The sequence below is a fragment of the Malania oleifera genome, chromosome 2 (genome assembly GCF_029873635.1).
Source record: "Malania oleifera isolate guangnan ecotype guangnan chromosome 2, ASM2987363v1, whole genome shotgun sequence".
NCBI classification, from domain to species: domain Eukaryota; kingdom Viridiplantae; phylum Streptophyta; class Magnoliopsida; order Santalales; family Ximeniaceae; genus Malania; species Malania oleifera.
In genome coordinates, this window is record NC_080418.1 from 59,168,468 (window position 1) to 59,187,070 (window position 18,603).

Genomic DNA, 18,603 nt, shown 5'->3' on the forward strand with positions numbered 1-18,603 from the left:
TGGTTAAGTTTAGGTTTGGGCGCAGGGCTAGATTGGGCTTAGTTGACCCAAGTCAACATTGACTTGGGTCCAAGTATTTGGGTCAAATCCAGGCCATGGGACTCGGGTTGGGTATTCAAATCAGTTGTCTTAGACCTGAGTCAAATTGATTCAGGATTTTCGAGTTGGATCTAGGAATATTCGAGTCTAAGTTTTTAGATCCAAATTTTGATCTAAACTCTTGAGTCTGGGTCAAGTACCTCAGCCTACTCAAATGATTCTGTAGAAATTCTCAAGGGATTTATTAAAATTTAAACTCAAATTACAGTTTTATTTTTAAACATGCCTAAAATTAAAAAAAAAAATTAAACTGACTAACACAAAATTTAGAAAACCAATCTCTTATTTCAGAATATGCTATTTTGATCCTCCTTTGCTCAAGCTCCAATATTCTCTTTTTGCTCTTCACTTTTGAAATTTGATCGCAAGCACCAACTTCTCTGCACGGAACCTCAATCTCTTAAACTCTTAGCTTTTCTTCTTACAATCCTTTCCCGATTTTTCCAATAAGCAATTCTTCTTCTTCTTCTTTTTCTTGTTTCTCTGTGCCTCATGTCCCTTATGAAGTTCTCTATTTATAGGCCTGAGGGAAAGAACCTTGATTTAAATTGGATTGTTAATTAGTTTTAAATTGATCAATCGAACTTAAAATCAATTTGTTAATTAAATTGATTAATCAATTTTAAATTGTTCAATCAAATTTAAGAACCAATTAGTTTTTATTTTGATTTCCTAACTATATTCTTTAGCATGTGTGCAGGTGCAAGTATGGAGAAGCTAGCCCACTGGATCCCTTTTTAACTTTTTAGCTTATTTTCCTTTTTCAAAAAAAAATTTAAATGTAAAAATTTTCATTTTCCATTGTATTTTTAATTTTTCCTATATTTTTTGCTTTGTATTAATGGATGTTTACCCAAGTTATGTTATATAAGCCCCGGATAGGTGTATACATCTTTGTGTGTATCCTTCCTTCTTATTTGCTTTCTCTTTTAATCATTTTTTACTTTTTATGGCTGCCGAACTATACTTCGTGCAGGTTTTTAAATGTATAAAAAATTTTTTAATTTTTTTAATTAAATATTCTTTTTATATCAAATAAAATTTTTTTTATTAAAATTTATTTTTTATATCAAATAAATTTTTCTAATGAATTTTATTTTTTATATCAAATACTATCAAAAATAAAAATATGAATACAATTAAAATTTTAAAAAATCTATGACCAATATAGTGTAAAAAAATTTTATTCAATAATTTACAACATTTTTTTCTTTTATTTCTCATTTTTCTCAATAACCAAATTTTTTATTAAAAAAAAAAAACATATTTATATATTTATTTTCCTTCTCATTTTATTTTTTTTTTTCAAGTTGCTTCATATGAGGGCAATTTTTCAAAGAAAGTGAACTTTGAATTGTGCATCGATAAAAAGTAAAGGCTAGGGAATGAATGCTAACCAAGGGAATTTGGAATAAAATCCCAGCGTCTTTTTCTTTCTTTCTTATTGTTGGTCTTTTTTTTTTTTTTTTTTCATTTTCTTGTAATATAGATGGGCGAACTCTTATACTTTGAATTAAGACGACCAATGCTGATGCACTTGGACAAGACACCTAAAATTCATTGCAAAAAAAAAAAAATAATAAAGTTCCATTATTCCAATTAAGAATATCAATGCCTATATCTTTTATGACCCACCTCAATTGAATTGAGGATTGCATCCAATGCCCACAACTTCTATGATTCCCTTGCAAAATGTACAGAGGATGCTTAATTCCTTTCATGGGGAGGAATAGAATTGTTTGCGGGTGGAATGAAATAAAGGATTAATGGAAAATGTACTTTCATTTTAACATATGTTTCACTAAGTTATTAAATGCGACAATATAAAAGTTGAAACATACTAACTTGGCACTCATTTTTAGATGGCAAGAATTAAACAACCTCAAAACTCATGCCACACTTCACCATAAGTTCATGCAAAGGTTTTTGCTTGCACTACTCCAAACACTGGTTGTTAGAATAAAATTTGTTAAATGAAGTTTGCGTCGGGATTTTGTATGTTTTATTTCTTATCAGTATTTTTTGAATGTCCAAATTGTGGTTTTGGGACTTATCACTTCATCTCAATAGTAGTAACACCATTACAATTGTATTGATCTATAACCGAAGCTTGAAACATTGTTTTTGCCTCTATATAATTAGTGATATATCACTCCTCTTCCCATGTCCCGTCCTACTTGTCTTAGAAAAAGAGTTAATTTCTTTTGTCTTTATGGCTTTCACAACCCTAGCCTAAGTAGGGTCCCAAAGAGAGAGAGAGAGAGAGAGAGAGAGAGAGAGAGAGAGCACCCTTGTGGTTGGAAAACACCTAAAAGGTACTGAAAAGGAAAATATTGATTTTAAAATTCAAGGCAAATGTTATTTAATAAAAAAAAAAATAGAGTGAAGTTCTGGATCTTATTTATATATAGTATATATATAAAATGCATTAAAATTTTATATATATAAAATAAAAATATTTTTTATTTTTATTTCTTTTGTATTTTTGACTGTCCGAGCGAAAAATTATATATTGTATTTATTTTCACTTGTAGGCTTCTTTGCCATATTCATATGTAAAATTTACTAATTAATATATTTCTTAAGCTTATAAGGGTAATGCTATCTAGAAAAATTATTAATCATTAAGGTGTACATTACAATAATCCATTAAATTTAACTATTGTTTGTTAATGGAAGAGTTTTTTATTTTTATTTTTTTAACCATAAAGATAGTTTGGGGTGTGTGTGAGTCTTACTTTTTGAAGTTAGGGGTATTTTTAATAAATGGTATAATTTAAGAAATGTAAATGTATTTCAAAATTATATGGCAAACATGTAAAGAAATTAGGACCAATTTTTCAATAAGTACCAAACCCAAAAATTTCCTCTGTTATATGAAATTAAAATAAATTATGAAAAATATTTTTTATTTTTTAACTTTGAATTAATATTGTTGTAGCAGTCATATATATGTCAAACTATTGAAGTGTATCTTAAAAAGTAATTTAAAAATATTTAATATTTAACATTCTATCAGTTAAAATTTGAAACATCCTTATTAGGGGTTTTTAATTTAAAATTTATACAAATAAAAATAAAAATAAAAATAAACAAGAAAGGATATTCTCAATATTATGAGCTAAGCCTAAACTTACGAAGAAATTTTAAGGTAGTCCTCAACTATCAACTCAGCATATGTAAGGGTGGTCTTGTTTCAGTCACATGTTGATATGTGGACATTATACCCCATATCCTTGACTATGAAAAGGAAATAGAAAAAAAAAAAAAAAAAGTATGGGGTCCAAGGTTCAAAATATGGGCCAAGGTCTATATTAACGTGATCATCACTACATATATTGACTTGGAAATTTAAAACTTACCTTTGTTTGATATCGTTATTGTTTTCTATTTTCTATTTTTATTTTCTATTTTTTATTTCTATACAATGGAAAATAAAATATAGAAATGCATTTACATCGTCAATTTTTTGTTTTAATTGTCGATTTTCAGTTGTTTGTGAAAATACCAGATTTTATGATTTTCCGTTATGATATTACTAATTTAAAATATAATTAAAATAAAAATATCTATGAAATTATATGAAAAATTTTGAAAATAATAATAAATAAATATAATTTTTCAAAAAACAAAAGTATAATAATAATAATAATAATAATAAATATCTGAATCTTATTTACAAATAAAGAAAATAAAATATACTAAAGTTTAGTATTCGCCCAGGTGAGGTGAGGTGAGGTGTCGCGGCACGCCCTATTATAAAGTCCCCAGGCTCTTCCGAATCTGATCGAAAGCCCACAGCTCGAACGAGAAAGTGGGGAATTTGATACAGGAAGGGAGACCGTAGCTTGTCAAATCAGAAACACTGTGAAGACCACCATCGCCTCTCCCTCTCTGTTTTTCGTTTTCTCTCTCAATCACACGTGATGGTTCTTAACTTTCTTGTGTAGAGATCACCAGGTGCCCATTTTCAGCAAATCTACGCAATCATCTTTTCATGTGCTCCACGAGATTCATTTCCTCGCACCCGCTTTTCTCTTTCTGAAACATACATACTTGGTTTTTCAGTCTACCACCTCAATCAGCTGGTTCAATTCAATTCAAGGTTTCTATTTCGAGCCGTAATTTCTGTTCAAGCATCTGTTTTTCGGTTGAAAATTGGAGGGTTTCACGTGCTTTCTCTCCGCTGCTTTGAGTGATAAATCACAGAGCGCGAGGCAGTTGAACAGAAGTGGAGCAGAGAAAGAGCAGAAATGGCGGCAAGGAACTTAGAGAAGTTGGCCTCAATCGATGCACAATTGAGGTTATTGGTTCCGAAGAAGGTGTCTGAGGATGACAAGCTGGTGGAGTATGACGCTCTGTTGTTGGATCGGTTCCTTGACATTCTTCAGGATTTGCATGGAGAAAATCTCAAAGAGACGGTACTGGATTTAATATTCCGAATTTTCGCTTCTGTTTTTGGAGCATTTTTGTTGCTTTGGTTGTCTGATCAAGCTTATCTGCATACTGAACTGAAATATAAATTTTATTCAGAGTTTGCAGCTTTTCATGATACTCACTCTGCAATTTGAAAGCCCCTTTTTTGGTTAATTCCGCGAAGTTCATGAGGTTTTTCGTTTTTCTGTTTTGTTTTCCGGAGGGTTCTCTTTGGTATTATTTTTTTATTTCCTATTTTTAAAATTTATTTTCTATGTGTTGCAGTATGGAAATAAGTGGATCTAAGACATTTGAGTGCCTTGTTCATTTCCAGTTTCTTTTGTAAATTGTAAACTATTGTGGCAACTAAACTAAAGCTGGTTCGCAGTTACTATATTTATCCAAAGTTTCCTTTTGAATTAAATTACTATATGCACATTTTTTTTATTATGAAAAAATTAAAATAAAATTACTATATGTAAATAAAATAAATATCCCTAAATTTATAAAAATGAAAAATAAAAAAATTCCAAAAAATATTTTCTTAAATTTCTAATTCACATACAATAGGATTATTCTTGGAGTACTAGAGAATGGATTTAAAAGCATAATTATTAGCAATTTCTAGTATTTTAGTAAAATATCTTTTAATTTGTATTCTTTGTATTATTCTAATAATTTTTTAAGTCAGTTGGACTTTAATCTTTTTCTAAATACTGAACTCATAGGTAGTATTTGGGTGCATGGATTTAGGACTTGAATTTGGATTTGTGGATTTAGATGAAACTCAATACATTTTTGTACTACGTTTCCTCCAAATTCACACAAATCCAAATCTAAGGCCTGAAATCCAAGCTCTCAAAAGCAGGGATAAGATTTTTGTGATACTAGTGAATTGCTTATATACTTAAGGATGGACAATTTTATGGCGATTTAAGGATGGTATGATAATAACTGTTATTTGATCCAAGAAAAGAAAAATGAAATTATGTTTTTAGTTTTCGTTTCAGTTATGAACATAACCCAAGTAGTTATTAATTTTCATTTGGGTTTCTATTTCTAGTTTTAAATTTTTTGTTTTCAGAAATTATGACAATAATACAAAACAGCCCCTTATAGCATCAAGTGGCTTATTACTTGGTTTAGAGAGATACTGATTATGCTTTTACACTAAAAAGCTTTATCCACTCTCTCATTTTCATAATTATTTTTCTGACCATTTATGACAAACATACAATGATAAGTATTTCTCTTTCTGGAGTTTGAATATTTCTTATATTATTTTTTCTATACAAAAAATATTAATCTTAGTTATTTTCATTATCTGGGAGCCGATTAAACTCAAAACTCCTTTCAACTGATCATATAATAACTGTGTGGCCTAATATTTTGGGAAGAAGGGATAAATATATTCATCTCTGAAATTTCAATCTCCTTTTGTTTTATTTCTTTCCCCTGGTGTTCTTGGCAAGCAGATGCTGGGAGAAAGAATTATGCTATTACCACCACTTGTATATATTGTATAAGTTGCTTTACAATCATAACAGTGGGATGAGTGCACTTCATGCGAGACATTTCTGGAGTTTATAGCATAACTTATTGTTTGCTATGGCCTAATGGATTAGGTTCAAGATTGTTATGAGCTTTCAGCAGAGTATGAAGGGAAACACACCCCCAAAAAATTGGAGGAGCTTGGCAGGGTGCTGACTAGTTTGGATCCTGGGGATTCCATTGTGGTTGCTAAATCTTTTTCCCACATGCTTAACTTGGCCAACTTAGCTGAGGAAGTTCAGATTGCTTACCGACGAAGAATTAAGTTAAAGAAAGGGGATTTCGCTGATGAAAACTCTGCAACAACTGAATCAGACATAGAAGAGACCCTCAAGAGGCTTGTGGTGCAACTGAAGAAATCCCCAGAAGAAGTTTTTGATGCATTGAAAAACCAAACAGTTGATTTGGTTTTTACTGCACATCCTACTCAATCTGTTCGTAGATCTCTGCTTCAAAAGCATGCAAGGTTTGTTCTTTGGTTATGAAAGTCTTACAGTTCTTTTCCTTGGGTGGGAAATCAATTTTGGTAGTAGTAGGGCTTCACTTGTGTACTTTGCTTGGTATTTTTTTTATCTTAGGCACTTCTGGTTCTGGTATTTTACAACCAGGCAGGATTGGACTGGCAATCACCTACTTCAAAACAGTCATTCCAATGCCAAATGAGCAATTGCCTGATGGTAATTTGCTTCGTTTAGGCTCTTATTGATGATGTGCTCTTTTCTTTTTTCACTATCTTTTCAGGATACGGAATTGCCTGGCCCAGCTTTATGCCAAGGACATAACTCCTGATGACAAGCAGGAACTTGATGAGGCTCTACAGAGGGAGGTATGTATTTGTCAATGTTGGAATGCTCTTTCACTAGTAAATATTTGATCTCATCCCCATGAATATTTTGATCTCATCCCCATGAATATTTGACTCTTCATAGTTTCCATTGCATATTTATATTTTACTATTTTTTGAAATTAAAATGAAACTTGTAATAAAAACAACAACAAAACGAAACAAATCAAAAAGGGGAAATGAGATTGTGAACCACATTGACACATTTTTTGTTATATTTAATATGTTATTCATCCATGGATGAGGACAACACTACTAAATATGAATGAGATAATGTGGAATAGTGGTAGTATAAACATTATTAATTATGAGAAAAACTTTTATTTTTTGTATGCTAAACTCTATAATTTTCAATTTTCTTTTGGGATTTGTAGCTATTGAAATTCTGGTTTCATGGTAAGTTCCCTAATGGAATACCGGTATCCTATGTGTACCTAGAGTGTTAGGTTATGTTTGGTTCACAGAATGCCTATTCTTAGGAATAGAGGTAGCTATAATTGAAGAATTTGATATTTTGCATTAAAAAAAGATGTTATTATCATGAAGCAAAGGACAACATTAGACCCTGTATAAATCCATAACAAGGAAGACAAGGGATAATTATTCCCAAATTCACCATGGGAATGTATATTCCTTTCACATTCCATGATGGATAGAATAATAACAAATAGACTAGGAATACTGATACCTTTATTTCCAAATGTCTCACATTGTTCCATCTTATTCCTAGGAATAGCTATTCCCCAAAAACCATACATAACCTTTCTGTTTTTGCTACATTTCCAGTGTACTAGATTGAATGTTGCATGGCCAAACTATGGATATTTCAATTTGATTTCTGTTTCCCATTGATCTAAACTGTTCCTTTTTCCTATATAGAAGTCAACACGCCATATTGTTGTCATCAGAAAACCTCTCTCTCTCTCTCTCTCACACACACACACACACATGTTGAATGGTGTATTGAAGCTTTTGTAGCCCTTTCTGCATGTAACTATTTCCTTTTAGAACTGTTGCAGTCAATTGGAGCATGGGAGACAAGTAGGCATCTTTCCCCACTGTTTGAACTGTTAACATAAGTGAATTCTTTAATGCATTAAGATGGAAAAGTTTGAGATTCAGGTACGAGTAAAGTATCTCTTAATATTTCTGTGTTCTGAGAATGATTTTAGTAAGTGTTGGCTTATGTAATTAGTGAAGATAGTACATTTTCAAGATGCTAGTAAGAACATTTAGCTTAAACCTAGTCAAATGTTTGTGCAAAAAAGTGTGAAACTATAATGTTAAATCACTAACTTTGTTACTCGCTGCCTAGAACCATGTCAAGGAACTAAATCTTTGTCCTCTTGCATTTATTCTATAGTGCAGTTTGTTCTTTTCCCGAGTGCATCAACAGCTGGCAAGACTAGTGTTACACTTTGGCTAGGATCTTAATACCTAATTAACTTTTTCCAATGTTTCAAGCCAATCACTGAACCTTGATCTTGGAAACCTTCACTAGGTTTTGGTGTTTGAAAATTAATTATTCAAAATTTTTTTCCATGCAATATAAAATCTCCAGGAACTCCCCCTGCATTGTAATATGCATAGTTTCTTGACTGTTCTCTTGCTTTCCTATTCTGTTCCACTCATCTATTGTCCATCATTTGGCTTTGATGTGATAAGTTATGCATGAATGTGCTTTCTTGTGCTTTAAATGAATTCTGTGCACATGGGGACTTTCTTTATGCTTCAAATGTGCTTTGTCTCATAAACTGCTAGAAAAAACTACTGCAACTTGGCATCACTTTTTGTTACTGTTCTTAGGGTTAAATTGCTATTTACTTTTAACTTTTTTCTTTTAAAAAAAAATGAAAAAGAACTTTCTTATCCACTTATTCCCTTGTAGATACAAGCTGCATTTCGTACGGATGAAATCCGGAGGACTCCTCCTACTCCACAAGATGAAATGAGAGCAGGAATGAGTTACTTTCATGAGACAATCTGGAAAGGCGTTCCAAAATTTTTACGTCGTGTTGACACAGCTTTGAAAAACATAGGAATAAATGAACGTGTTCCTTACAATGCCCCTCTTATTCAGTTCTCTTCTTGGATGGGTGGGGATCGTGATGGTACTATCCTTTCCCTCAAGCTATTCCTGTATGAACACATCATCTCCTGCATTTGAATTATGCATATTATAATAAAAGGAAATAACCAATTTTAAAGATAGATTTTCTCTCTCTCAACTTTTTTAGATTATGGTCTGACGACTCTGTAAGAAAATTGAGTTTTCTCACTTAGAAACCACGTGTAGAATTGTTCTTCACTTAAAACATTTTCTTTTCTGTTTTTGCCTCACAATTATGAAACAAGACTACTAGCACTAAATTCTGAGTTCTAAGCTTCTTTTTATTGAGTATTTGCTCAGCAATTTCGGCTAAACATTGATATGGCGGTTGTTGAAAAAGTCTCTCTCTCTCTCTCTCTCTCTCTCTCTCTCACACACACACACACACAAACATGCACACACTTGCGCACGTGCACACCCCAAATGCCTTTCTGTTGTGATGCTCTGCTTGCCTAAAACTTTGATGCGGGCTGCAGGAAACCCAAGGGTAACTCCTGAAGTCACAAGGGATGTATGCTTATTGGCTAGAATGATGGCTGCTAACCTGTATTTTTCCCAGATTGAGGATCTTATGTTTGAGGTATGGAGGATTTGTTCCGCTCTTTAACTTTATTTTTTAGAGCATTATTTGGTTACATGGTGCACTTCATACATCATTGCCTTGCCATAATTCAATTTTTCTTTCATTTATTGCTATAATGTAATTATCATATTTCATTATTTCTTTTCAGTTATCAATGTGGCGATGCAGTGATGAACTTCGTGCTCGTGCTGATCAACTTCATCGATCATCAAAGAGAGATGCAAAACATTACATAGGTATGTAAAATAAGAAAGTGTAAACGTTGCTCCTTTGATTTTTTTTTTTTTCTTTAGAAGTTGTGAATTGTCACATATCTTTAAAAAAAAAAATGTTATGGATTGTCAAAGCTCCATCAAAGCTGTTTGTTTCCATATTCTAGGTGGAGAAAAAATTTTGTAATGAAACTTTTTTTTATCATTTCCAACAATTGTTCATGGGGTCCATATATTTCCTCTTTCTTTTTTCCCCTGATTTTTGTACTCATTAATGCTTTATGAACCCAGAGTTCTGGAAACAGATTCCTCCAAATGAGCCCTATCGTGTTATTCTTGGTGATCTGAGGGACAAGCTGTATCATACACGTGAACGCTCTCGACAATTATTATCTAGTGGGAACTCTGACATTCCAGAGGAAGCAGCTTTCACCAATGTTGAGCAGGTTACACAATCATTACTGTTTCATTAAACCTTCTTCTTTCAGAGATATGTAGCTGGCAATTCTCAACTGTACAAACCTGTATTGTTTTCTTCAAATAATATCCGGATCTGGATGGTCCAGATGATATTACAAGATAGGAACGTGTAATGGTGGTTACTAGCTGCATCCATGTTGCAGCCAATGTCGCCTATATGTGCCCATGGGTGTGCTTGCAAAATTTCTGAAAGATACGGAAAATAGGTGACTGGCTGGATGCCCAAGCAATAGTAGGCTTGCTAGCTCATTCAATAATTTTTTGTCCATTCTCATTTCTACTAGGAGGTCAACTACACTGGTTGAACATAAGTTTCTTTCATTTTATTTACTGGTTACTGCATCAAGCATTTATTAGTGTTTTTAGAAATATATACTCAAATCATTTATTTAAAAAATTTTATAGTATGAGATTGATAAACTAAATAAATCATAGATACTATGGTGCTGATAATGTCGTAATTGAAGCATCCTCTCTCTCTCTCTTTCTCTCTCTCTCTCTCTCTCACACACACACACACACTCAACTGCAATTTGATGTTATTCTGTGACAGATTTTGTAGCCACTGCTCTAACTAAATTATTCTGTTAGTGGATATCGATTTTTGGGTTTCTTATATCAATGTCTAAATCCATTACATATCTTGTTTGCATTATTTTTTGTGTTAGGATTAAAAACACATTTCATTTAGTAAGCTTTTGAGGCTTATGCTTCAACACTTAACTCAAGCTGAGGCTAGTCTGTAAACATTGGGCTGCAACCCTCAGGTTTAATTCACATAGGCTTGGGCTACATGGTTTTTGCCGAGGTAAGTTCCATGCTTCAAAACTTACCATGTACCTGAAACTATGCACTGACCCAAAATAAGGAACTCTTGTGAGAATCCCATGTAGTTATTCCTTTTATTCTTTTAGTTTATAACTTTCATTGCACTTATATAATCTTACTTGGCATATGTGGAGTTTTTCTAAACTCTTTTTTTCCCCTTCTCAAATGCCAAATTTCTGATTACGTGATTACTGGTTAGACCTTTTCTTTGATGACCTTATAGCCTAAAAATTCCAAGAGATTTGCATCACTAAATTGTTATTTTAATGCTAAGAGTGATACATATGAGTTCAAAGAAATACGTTGTGCCAACAATATTTTGTTTTCAAAAGTTCTGTTTCGACTATAATAGCAATTAATTAATTTCTTCTCTACACATACTTTTTGTATTTCTTGATTTGATTATATATATATATATATATATATATATACTGTAATTTTTTTGCTTTGTATTTCTTGATTTGATTAAATAAGTTCAATAAATGGTGGGACTTATGTCTTTCTCACTGAAGTTTGTGCCTTGGGCTCTCACCTTGTGTTAACTGGTACGATCCAAAAGGTTTGTATCTGCCTCCCACAGTCCCACCTTATAGTATTAAGCGTATTTAGGATCATATTTTTGTCTTTTTCTCTTTTTGTAGCACTAAAGATGGAGCGAGGCATGGCCCAGAAAATCACATGCAAGGATCTTGATGAGCTACATTAGATAGTTTTGATTTCTAGATGTTCTGGCTTTTGTAGGCATGGGCTGATTTTGCCAGGAAATTTCCTGCCATTTTGCCATTTTCTAAAACCCTCTCACTTTTTCTGTACCCTCTCCTCCTAGAATTCCATTGTCACCTTTTCTAAGTGCCTGTGGCTTCATTTTTAGTTTTAATATTTCCTTCCCTAAGCATTGTGAGGCAATCACCAATAAGAGCCGGTATTCTCCATGTTGAATTTCTTCCCCCACAACCCTTTTTTCTTTCAGTTTCTCCCCCTCTTAAAAAGCTTTGAACACCATTCTAGAAATGTAGAAAATGATGATGTTTCCCTTTGGCACAATGTGCGCCATTCTTATGTGTTAGGACCTCAGCTAGAATTAGAAGCGTCAAGACTCAAATTTGTATGAAGTACCTCACAATAAGGCCAAGAGATATAGTGTCTTAGCGAAGCATAAGAAGCCTCGAGACTCAAATTTGTCACAGAATGATCAGAGTTCAATTTCCTCCAAGGAATGTAACTTCCATCTTTGTTCCTTAATGAAAGTTTCTGTCTTTTTGTTGTTTATTTATTTTGTTTCTGTCATTTAATGAAGTTCTCTTCATTATTCCTTTTCCTTTCTTTGTACGGACTTTTCAATAATTATTCATGGTACAATACTTGAGATGTGATGCAGCACGTATATTATAAAGCATTACATCTGCTCACTATGAGTGCTAAATTATACTGAAAATGATGTTAATTCTAATATAATTGCATTTTTTTTTTTGTATTTATTTATATATTTTATTTTGTAGTTCCTGGAGCCTCTTGAACTTTGTTACAGATCACTTTGCTCTTGCGGTGATCGCCCAATTGCTGATGGAAGCCTTCTTGATTTCTTACGTCAAGTTTCGACTTTTGGACTTGCGCTTGTTAGACTTGACATCCGGCAAGAATCAGACAGGCACACAGATGTCATAGATGCTATCACAAAGCACTTAGGCATTGGATCCTACAAAGAATGGTCTGAGGAACGCAGACAAGAGTGGCTCTTATGTGAACTCAGGGGTAAGCGTCCTCTTTTCGGCCCCGATCTTCCCAAAACTGAAGAAATTGCTGATGTATTGGACACATTTCATGTCATTTCCGAGCTTCCCTCGGACAACTTTGGTGCCTACATAATCTCAATGGCAACTGCCCCTTCTGATGTACTTGCTGTTGAGTTGTTACAGCGAGAATGCCATGTGAAAAAGCCATTAAGGGTCGTCCCATTGTTTGAAAAGCTTGCTGACCTTGAGGCTGCTCCTGCTGCTGTTGCGCGTCTGTTCTCAATAGATTGGTATAGGAACAGGATTAATGGGAAGCAAGAAGTCATGATTGGGTACTCTGATTCTGGCAAGGATGCTGGTCGTCTCTCTGCTGCTTGGCAGTTATACAAGGCTCAAGAGGAGCTTGTAAAGGTGGCAAAGCGTTATGGGGTGAAGCTTACAATGTTCCACGGCCGAGGTGGGACAGTTGGAAGAGGAGGGGGTCCCACCCATCTTGCTATTTTGTCACAGCCATCTGATACGATTCATGGGTCTCTTCGTGTGACAGTTCAAGGTGAAGTAATTGAACAGTCATTTGGGGAGGAACACTTGTGTTTTAGAACACTCCAGCGTTTCACAGCAGCTACACTTGAGCATGGAATTCATCCCCCAATCTCACCAAAGCCAGAATGGCGCTCACTCATGGATGAGATGGCAATCATTGCTACTAAGGAATACCGTTCCATAGTTTTCCAGGAACCTCGTTTTGTTGAATACTTCCGACTAGTAAGTATCATAATTATATGACTTCTTGACTATATTCAACTGGCCATTATAGGGGAAATTCTTCCCTTGTTAAAAAAATGGAAATTCTAAACTACAATTTACTTTTTCAATGAGAATAACTTAATTAGCCTCAATTAATTCAATAGCTTATGAATAACTAAAATAATCTTATGATATTTGGAAATTTGGAACAATTAACATAATCTTATGTTATTTAGGGTATATGATATAATGTCTGTTTTTCTCTCCATATTTAGCATGTGGTGCTTCACTTTTGTCAAGTTTGCCCCCTTCTGATTTCCCATTTGTGCCTGAGATCCTCGGTGGATTTGTCATTGCCACCAATTTTCTGACTAATGCTTTTTCTAATCATTTTTTTGTTCCAAAATCCAAATCACTTCCCCTGCCAAAATATTCCAGAATTCATCATTGTGGCACTACTGTTACAAAGTTGTGTCCTTTCTTTCCTTCCACAGGCAACACCAGAGCTGGAGTATGGTCGGATGAACATTGGTAGCCGGCCATCAAAAAGAAAGCCAAGTGGGGGCATTGAATCACTTCGTGCAATCCCATGGATCTTTGCTTGGACACAGACAAGGTTTCATCTCCCTGTCTGGCTCGGCTTTGGGGCAGCATTTAAGCATGTAATTGAGAAGGATCGAAGGAACCTCCAAATGCTTCAAGAAATGTATAATGGGTGGCCTTTCTTTAGGGTCACAATCGACTTGGTTGAGATGGTGTTTGCCAAAGGAAATCCTGGAATTGCTGCTTTGTACGACAAGCTCCTAGTTGTGGAAGATCTCTTGCCATTTGGAGAACTTTTGAGGGCCAAGTATGAAGAAACAAAATGTCACCTCCTCCAGGTAATATAAAAGGAAATCACTGAACTTGGAGCAATTTAAGAGCTCTAGCTATTGGCAAACCCCATATAAGCTTTTGCTAAATTTGGTCTTTTGTCCGGTATTTAGTTGCTGGGTCTGTGTACTTTTGAAGACAATATAGTTCGTTTAAAATTCATAGAATACATATTTCTAGAACTGAGAAATACTGCTATTCAAAAATCATTTCCTCGATGCTTCAAGTTAAAGAACTCAATAAATATAATATTTCTCAAGTCGAAAGTGCAGGATTAGGATGTAAAACGTGGATAAAAGGATGAGCTCGGTGTTGTATCTGTATGACTTTTAATTGCATGCCAGATTTTTATTCTGCACGAGTAAAGTAGCAGCTATGCATTAGATGATAATGAATACCATTTCGTTCTTTTTTCATCTGTAGATTGCTGGGCACAAGGATCTGCTTGAAGGAGACCCATACTTGAAGCAACGACTCCGTCTTCGTGATTCATACATCACCACACTTAATGTCTGCCAGGCCTACACACTGAAGCGGATCCGGGATCCCAGCCTTTCTGTGAAGGTCGGGCCACAGGAGCAAAGGGAATCGAGCAATCCTGCTGCAGAACTAGTGAAACTCAACCCTACGAGTGATTATGCTCCTGGCCTCGAAGATACCCTTATTTTGACCATGAAAGGTATTGCTGCAGGCTTGCAAAACACTGGGTAATGCAAAGTCATTTGGTGTTGAAAACTCATGATGTTACAGTGTTGATAAATCACGGTCTACCTTCAGTTTTTATGTAAGTATGATGCAGAAGCATGCAGGATGCTCGTCAGTGGTCTGAACTGTCATCTAATGTTCACCCAACTAGATGTTGCTTTTATTATACGAATAAAGTTCTTGTTTGTCCGATGAAAAAAAGTTTGTGCTCTACCTGCTTTTCATATTTAGGGCCATCTTTGTCGGATGAAAACATAGCCGGATTGCAGCAGAACATGCAAAATCCCCTTCATTGCAATCGAATCTCCTTTATGAACGGCGAGTTTATTAGAATCTCTAATACTATTAAGGGTATTTTTTTTTTTTGGTGTTTTTCTTTCAAAAATATTAAATTTGTCTTTATAATTTCTAATAATTATTTTAAAATACTCTTTTAACTATTCATAGTTATTTCAAAATATTTTTATAATTATGTCAAATTTATGCTTATAATTATTTATAATCATTTCAAAATATTTCTATGATTATTTATAATTATTTCAAAATGACGTTATGCTATTTAATTATTTATTATTTTTTTATAATAAAAAAATTATAATTGGAGAGCCATGTGTGTGTGCCCGTCTCTAGTTTACATAATGTGAATATCCGCTCAAGCATAGTCATCAAAGTGACTTTGTTGAACACTGTTTGAGATTTAGGCCTTGTATGCAACTTGAAAAATATTAGGGTGGGGAAAGCAAACTTGAAAAATATTAGGGAGGGGAAAGGAAAATATGAAGGCTTCTAATTTTTCATATCTACTTGGGTTTCCTAACGGACCAGCATTTATGATTTTGTATAGAAAATTGAAAAAAAAAAATTTGTCACTTTATGAATTTTTTTTTTTTTTTAATCTTTATGACCGTTTTAGAAATCTATTTTAATTTTCTAATTTTTGTGAAAATTTTTGAATTTTTGTGGATATTTAAAAAAAAAAAAAAACTCTAATTTCTTTATAAAACTTTTAAAGTTTTATGAATATTTAAGATTTTTTTTAGATTTAATAAATTTTAATGATATTTTTTAGAAATTTTAGAATTTTGTATGTTTCATGATATTTTTGAACTTTTATGAATTTTGTAAATTTTATGAGATTTTCGAAGTTACAATTTTATTTTTTTTTTGAATTTTTACTTAATTTCTAGAATTAAATTTTATTTTTGAGTGATATAAAGTTACAGAAAGATTTTTTGAATCTTTATGACCATTTTCGAAATATATTTTAATTCTCTAAATTTTTATGAAAATTTTAAAATCTTTGTGAATATTTCAAAAAAAATCTAATTTCCTAAACTCTTATGAAACTTTTAAAATTTTATAAATGTTTAAGATTTTTTTTTTTTTTTTTTTTTAAGTTTTGTGATATTTTTGTAATTTTATGAAAATTTTAAATTTCAAGAAATTTAGAACTTCCATTTTATTTTTTATGGATTTTTTTGAATTTTTAAGCAACTTTTAGAATTAAATTTCATTTTTGAGTGAAATGAAGTTACGAAAAGATTTTTTTTTAAATCTTTATGACTGTTTAGTAAATATATTTTAAATTTCTAAATTTTATGAAAAAATCTCTAATTTCCTGAGTTATTATGAAACTTCTAAAGTTTTATTAATGTTATGATTTTCTTTTTGGATTTCTTAAATTTTTATGATTTTTCTTTTGAAAAATTGTGGAATTCTATAAACTTCGTGATATTTTTTAAAATTTTATAAATTTTATAAATTTTATGAGATTTTCGAACTTTCATTTTATTTTTATGGATTTTTTTATTTTTTAAGGAATTTTATGAATTTTTAAATTTTTATGGATTTTCTTTTTGAGTAAAATAAAATTATGGGAAGAATTTTTTAAAAAAAAAAAATTTATGAAATTTTAAAATCTTTGTGAACATTTCAAAGAGACTAAAAAATTCTTCTTCTTCAACAAGATCCATTATTAGTATTGAACTTAATTTGTATGACAAATGTAATTATACAAAATTAGCGAGTACAGGTCCAACTAATGCATAGGGAGTAAATAGATTTTTACTTAATTGTATTGAAATTAACTTATAAATTCACTCTTTCATTTTTTATAAATTTTATATTTTTTTAAAAAAAAAATTTATATAACTTAAAAAATTTTATATTGTTTATGATATTTTTAAAATTTTATGAACTTTTAAAAAAAAAACTTTATTGTTCAATTTTTAAACTTCTATGAAAATTTTTGTACTTCTTGGAATTTATCAAATTTATTTTATTTTAAAATTTTAGGAAAATTTTTTTGTGAGAATCTTAAATTTTTAAAATTAACTGAAAAATATTTTTTATTTCATGATTTTCCTCAAAAAAGAAAAAAAAATGATTCAAAAATTAGAAAAGAAAAGGAAAGCTATGTTGGATGAACTACCAACCAATAGAACTTGACAATCTAACATTTTCTTACTTCTATTTTCTATTTTCTATTTTATATAAAAATTGTAAAATTACATTTTTTGCATCGTGGCCTTTTTTTGTCGTCAATTTCAGCTATTTTTAGAAAAAAAACCAAATTAGATTTTATAATTTTCAATTATTTGGCAACTTATTAACAAAATACTTTAATATCTTAAATTAACAATTAAATCATTCATTTTATACATAATTTCTAATTTAAATTAAATAAAATAAAAATATGAATTTAAATTAAGATTAAAAAAAAATTATCCATAAAATTTCAAACAAAAAATAATAATTTAAAATATGTTACTATTTTTCACTTGTCCTGTCCAACAAGATTGTTCTTGTGAGAGTAGCAGCTGCTCAAGGTTGGGAAATTGTCAGCTGCAGCCAGCCAAGCCTTGGGGCTACAATGCCTGGTTCCATTCAACACTTTTAACACAGATAATGTCCTACTGATACCACAGCTAATCCATTCCACTTTCCCAAGGAATCCTCTCTTCCTGGAAACACAATCCACAGCAAAAGAAACCACAATCTTAGAAGAAACTACCAAAAACAAACAATCTGAGGACACAAAGTTCATCAATTAATCAGAAGCTATAGAGCGAACAAAAAAATATATTTTAGGTGTTTCAAGAATTTGATGAATATTAAATTCTTGAACCAAATTCTTTTAATGTAACACTATAAGCATATCACTCGCATAACATCTCTGGACACGAGACTCCTACAGGTGGGTATGAATAGGTCATGCACTATACGTGGATATTCATTAGCGCTCTAGAAAATTTTAACCCAATAAACTTTCATAGGAAGCGGCCCCGCGGCTCCACTTCCACACTATCATAAGTAAATCCATCAAGTGTGTAACTGCAACTAAACACACCACCTAACAAAGAATATGGACTTATTAAAAGATAAACTCAACCTCACAATCGCTACAGTTACACCAGAGGAGT

The 18,603-nt window shown here is 32.2% G+C and overlaps 2 protein-coding genes across 3 annotated transcripts in view; one reads left to right on the forward strand and one right to left on the reverse strand.

Annotated features, from left to right (window-relative positions):
• The first annotated feature begins 3,802 nt into the window (after window positions 1-3,802).
• LOC131147704 (phosphoenolpyruvate carboxylase-like) lies at window positions 3,803-15,382 on the forward strand. The gene is made up of 11 exons (XM_058097232.1): window positions 3,803-4,059; window positions 4,168-4,520; window positions 6,141-6,532; window positions 6,808-6,892; window positions 8,799-9,021; window positions 9,497-9,600; window positions 9,752-9,839; window positions 10,107-10,261; window positions 12,623-13,621; window positions 14,098-14,484; window positions 14,900-15,382. The coding sequence occupies exons 2-11, from the start codon at window positions 4,353-4,355 to the stop codon at window positions 15,185-15,187; spliced, it is 2,889 nt and encodes a 962-aa protein (XP_057953215.1). The 5' UTR covers window positions 3,803-4,059; window positions 4,168-4,352; the 3' UTR covers window positions 15,188-15,382.
• Window positions 15,383-17,789: 2,407 nt separating this feature from the next.
• The window catches only part of LOC131148597 (protein CONSERVED ONLY IN THE GREEN LINEAGE 160, chloroplastic), a 41,414-nt gene continuing 40,600 nt past the window's right edge, over window positions 17,790-18,603 (reverse strand). For both annotated transcript variants that reach the window (XM_058098425.1, XM_058098424.1), the window contains exon 9: window positions 17,790-18,144. In XM_058098425.1, the coding sequence (XP_057954408.1) occupies window positions 17,958-18,144 (187 nt within the window). In that variant the 3' untranslated portion in view covers window positions 17,790-17,957. The remainder of the gene's footprint in view (window positions 18,145-18,603) is intronic.

Bases quoted from the DNA above. Each gene is read 5' to 3' on its own strand.
- LOC131147704 (XM_058097232.1), top strand. From the start codon at position 4,353: ATGGCGGCAAGGAACTTAGAGAAGTTGGCCTCAATCGATGCACAATTG. The intron at 9,022-9,496 runs GTACTATCCTTT...TGCGGGCTGCAG, and splicing joins GATGGGTGGGGATCGTGATG to GAAACCCAAGGGTAACTCCT. The intron at 9,840-10,106 runs GTATGTAAAATA...TTATGAACCCAG, and splicing joins AGATGCAAAACATTACATAG to AGTTCTGGAAACAGATTCCT.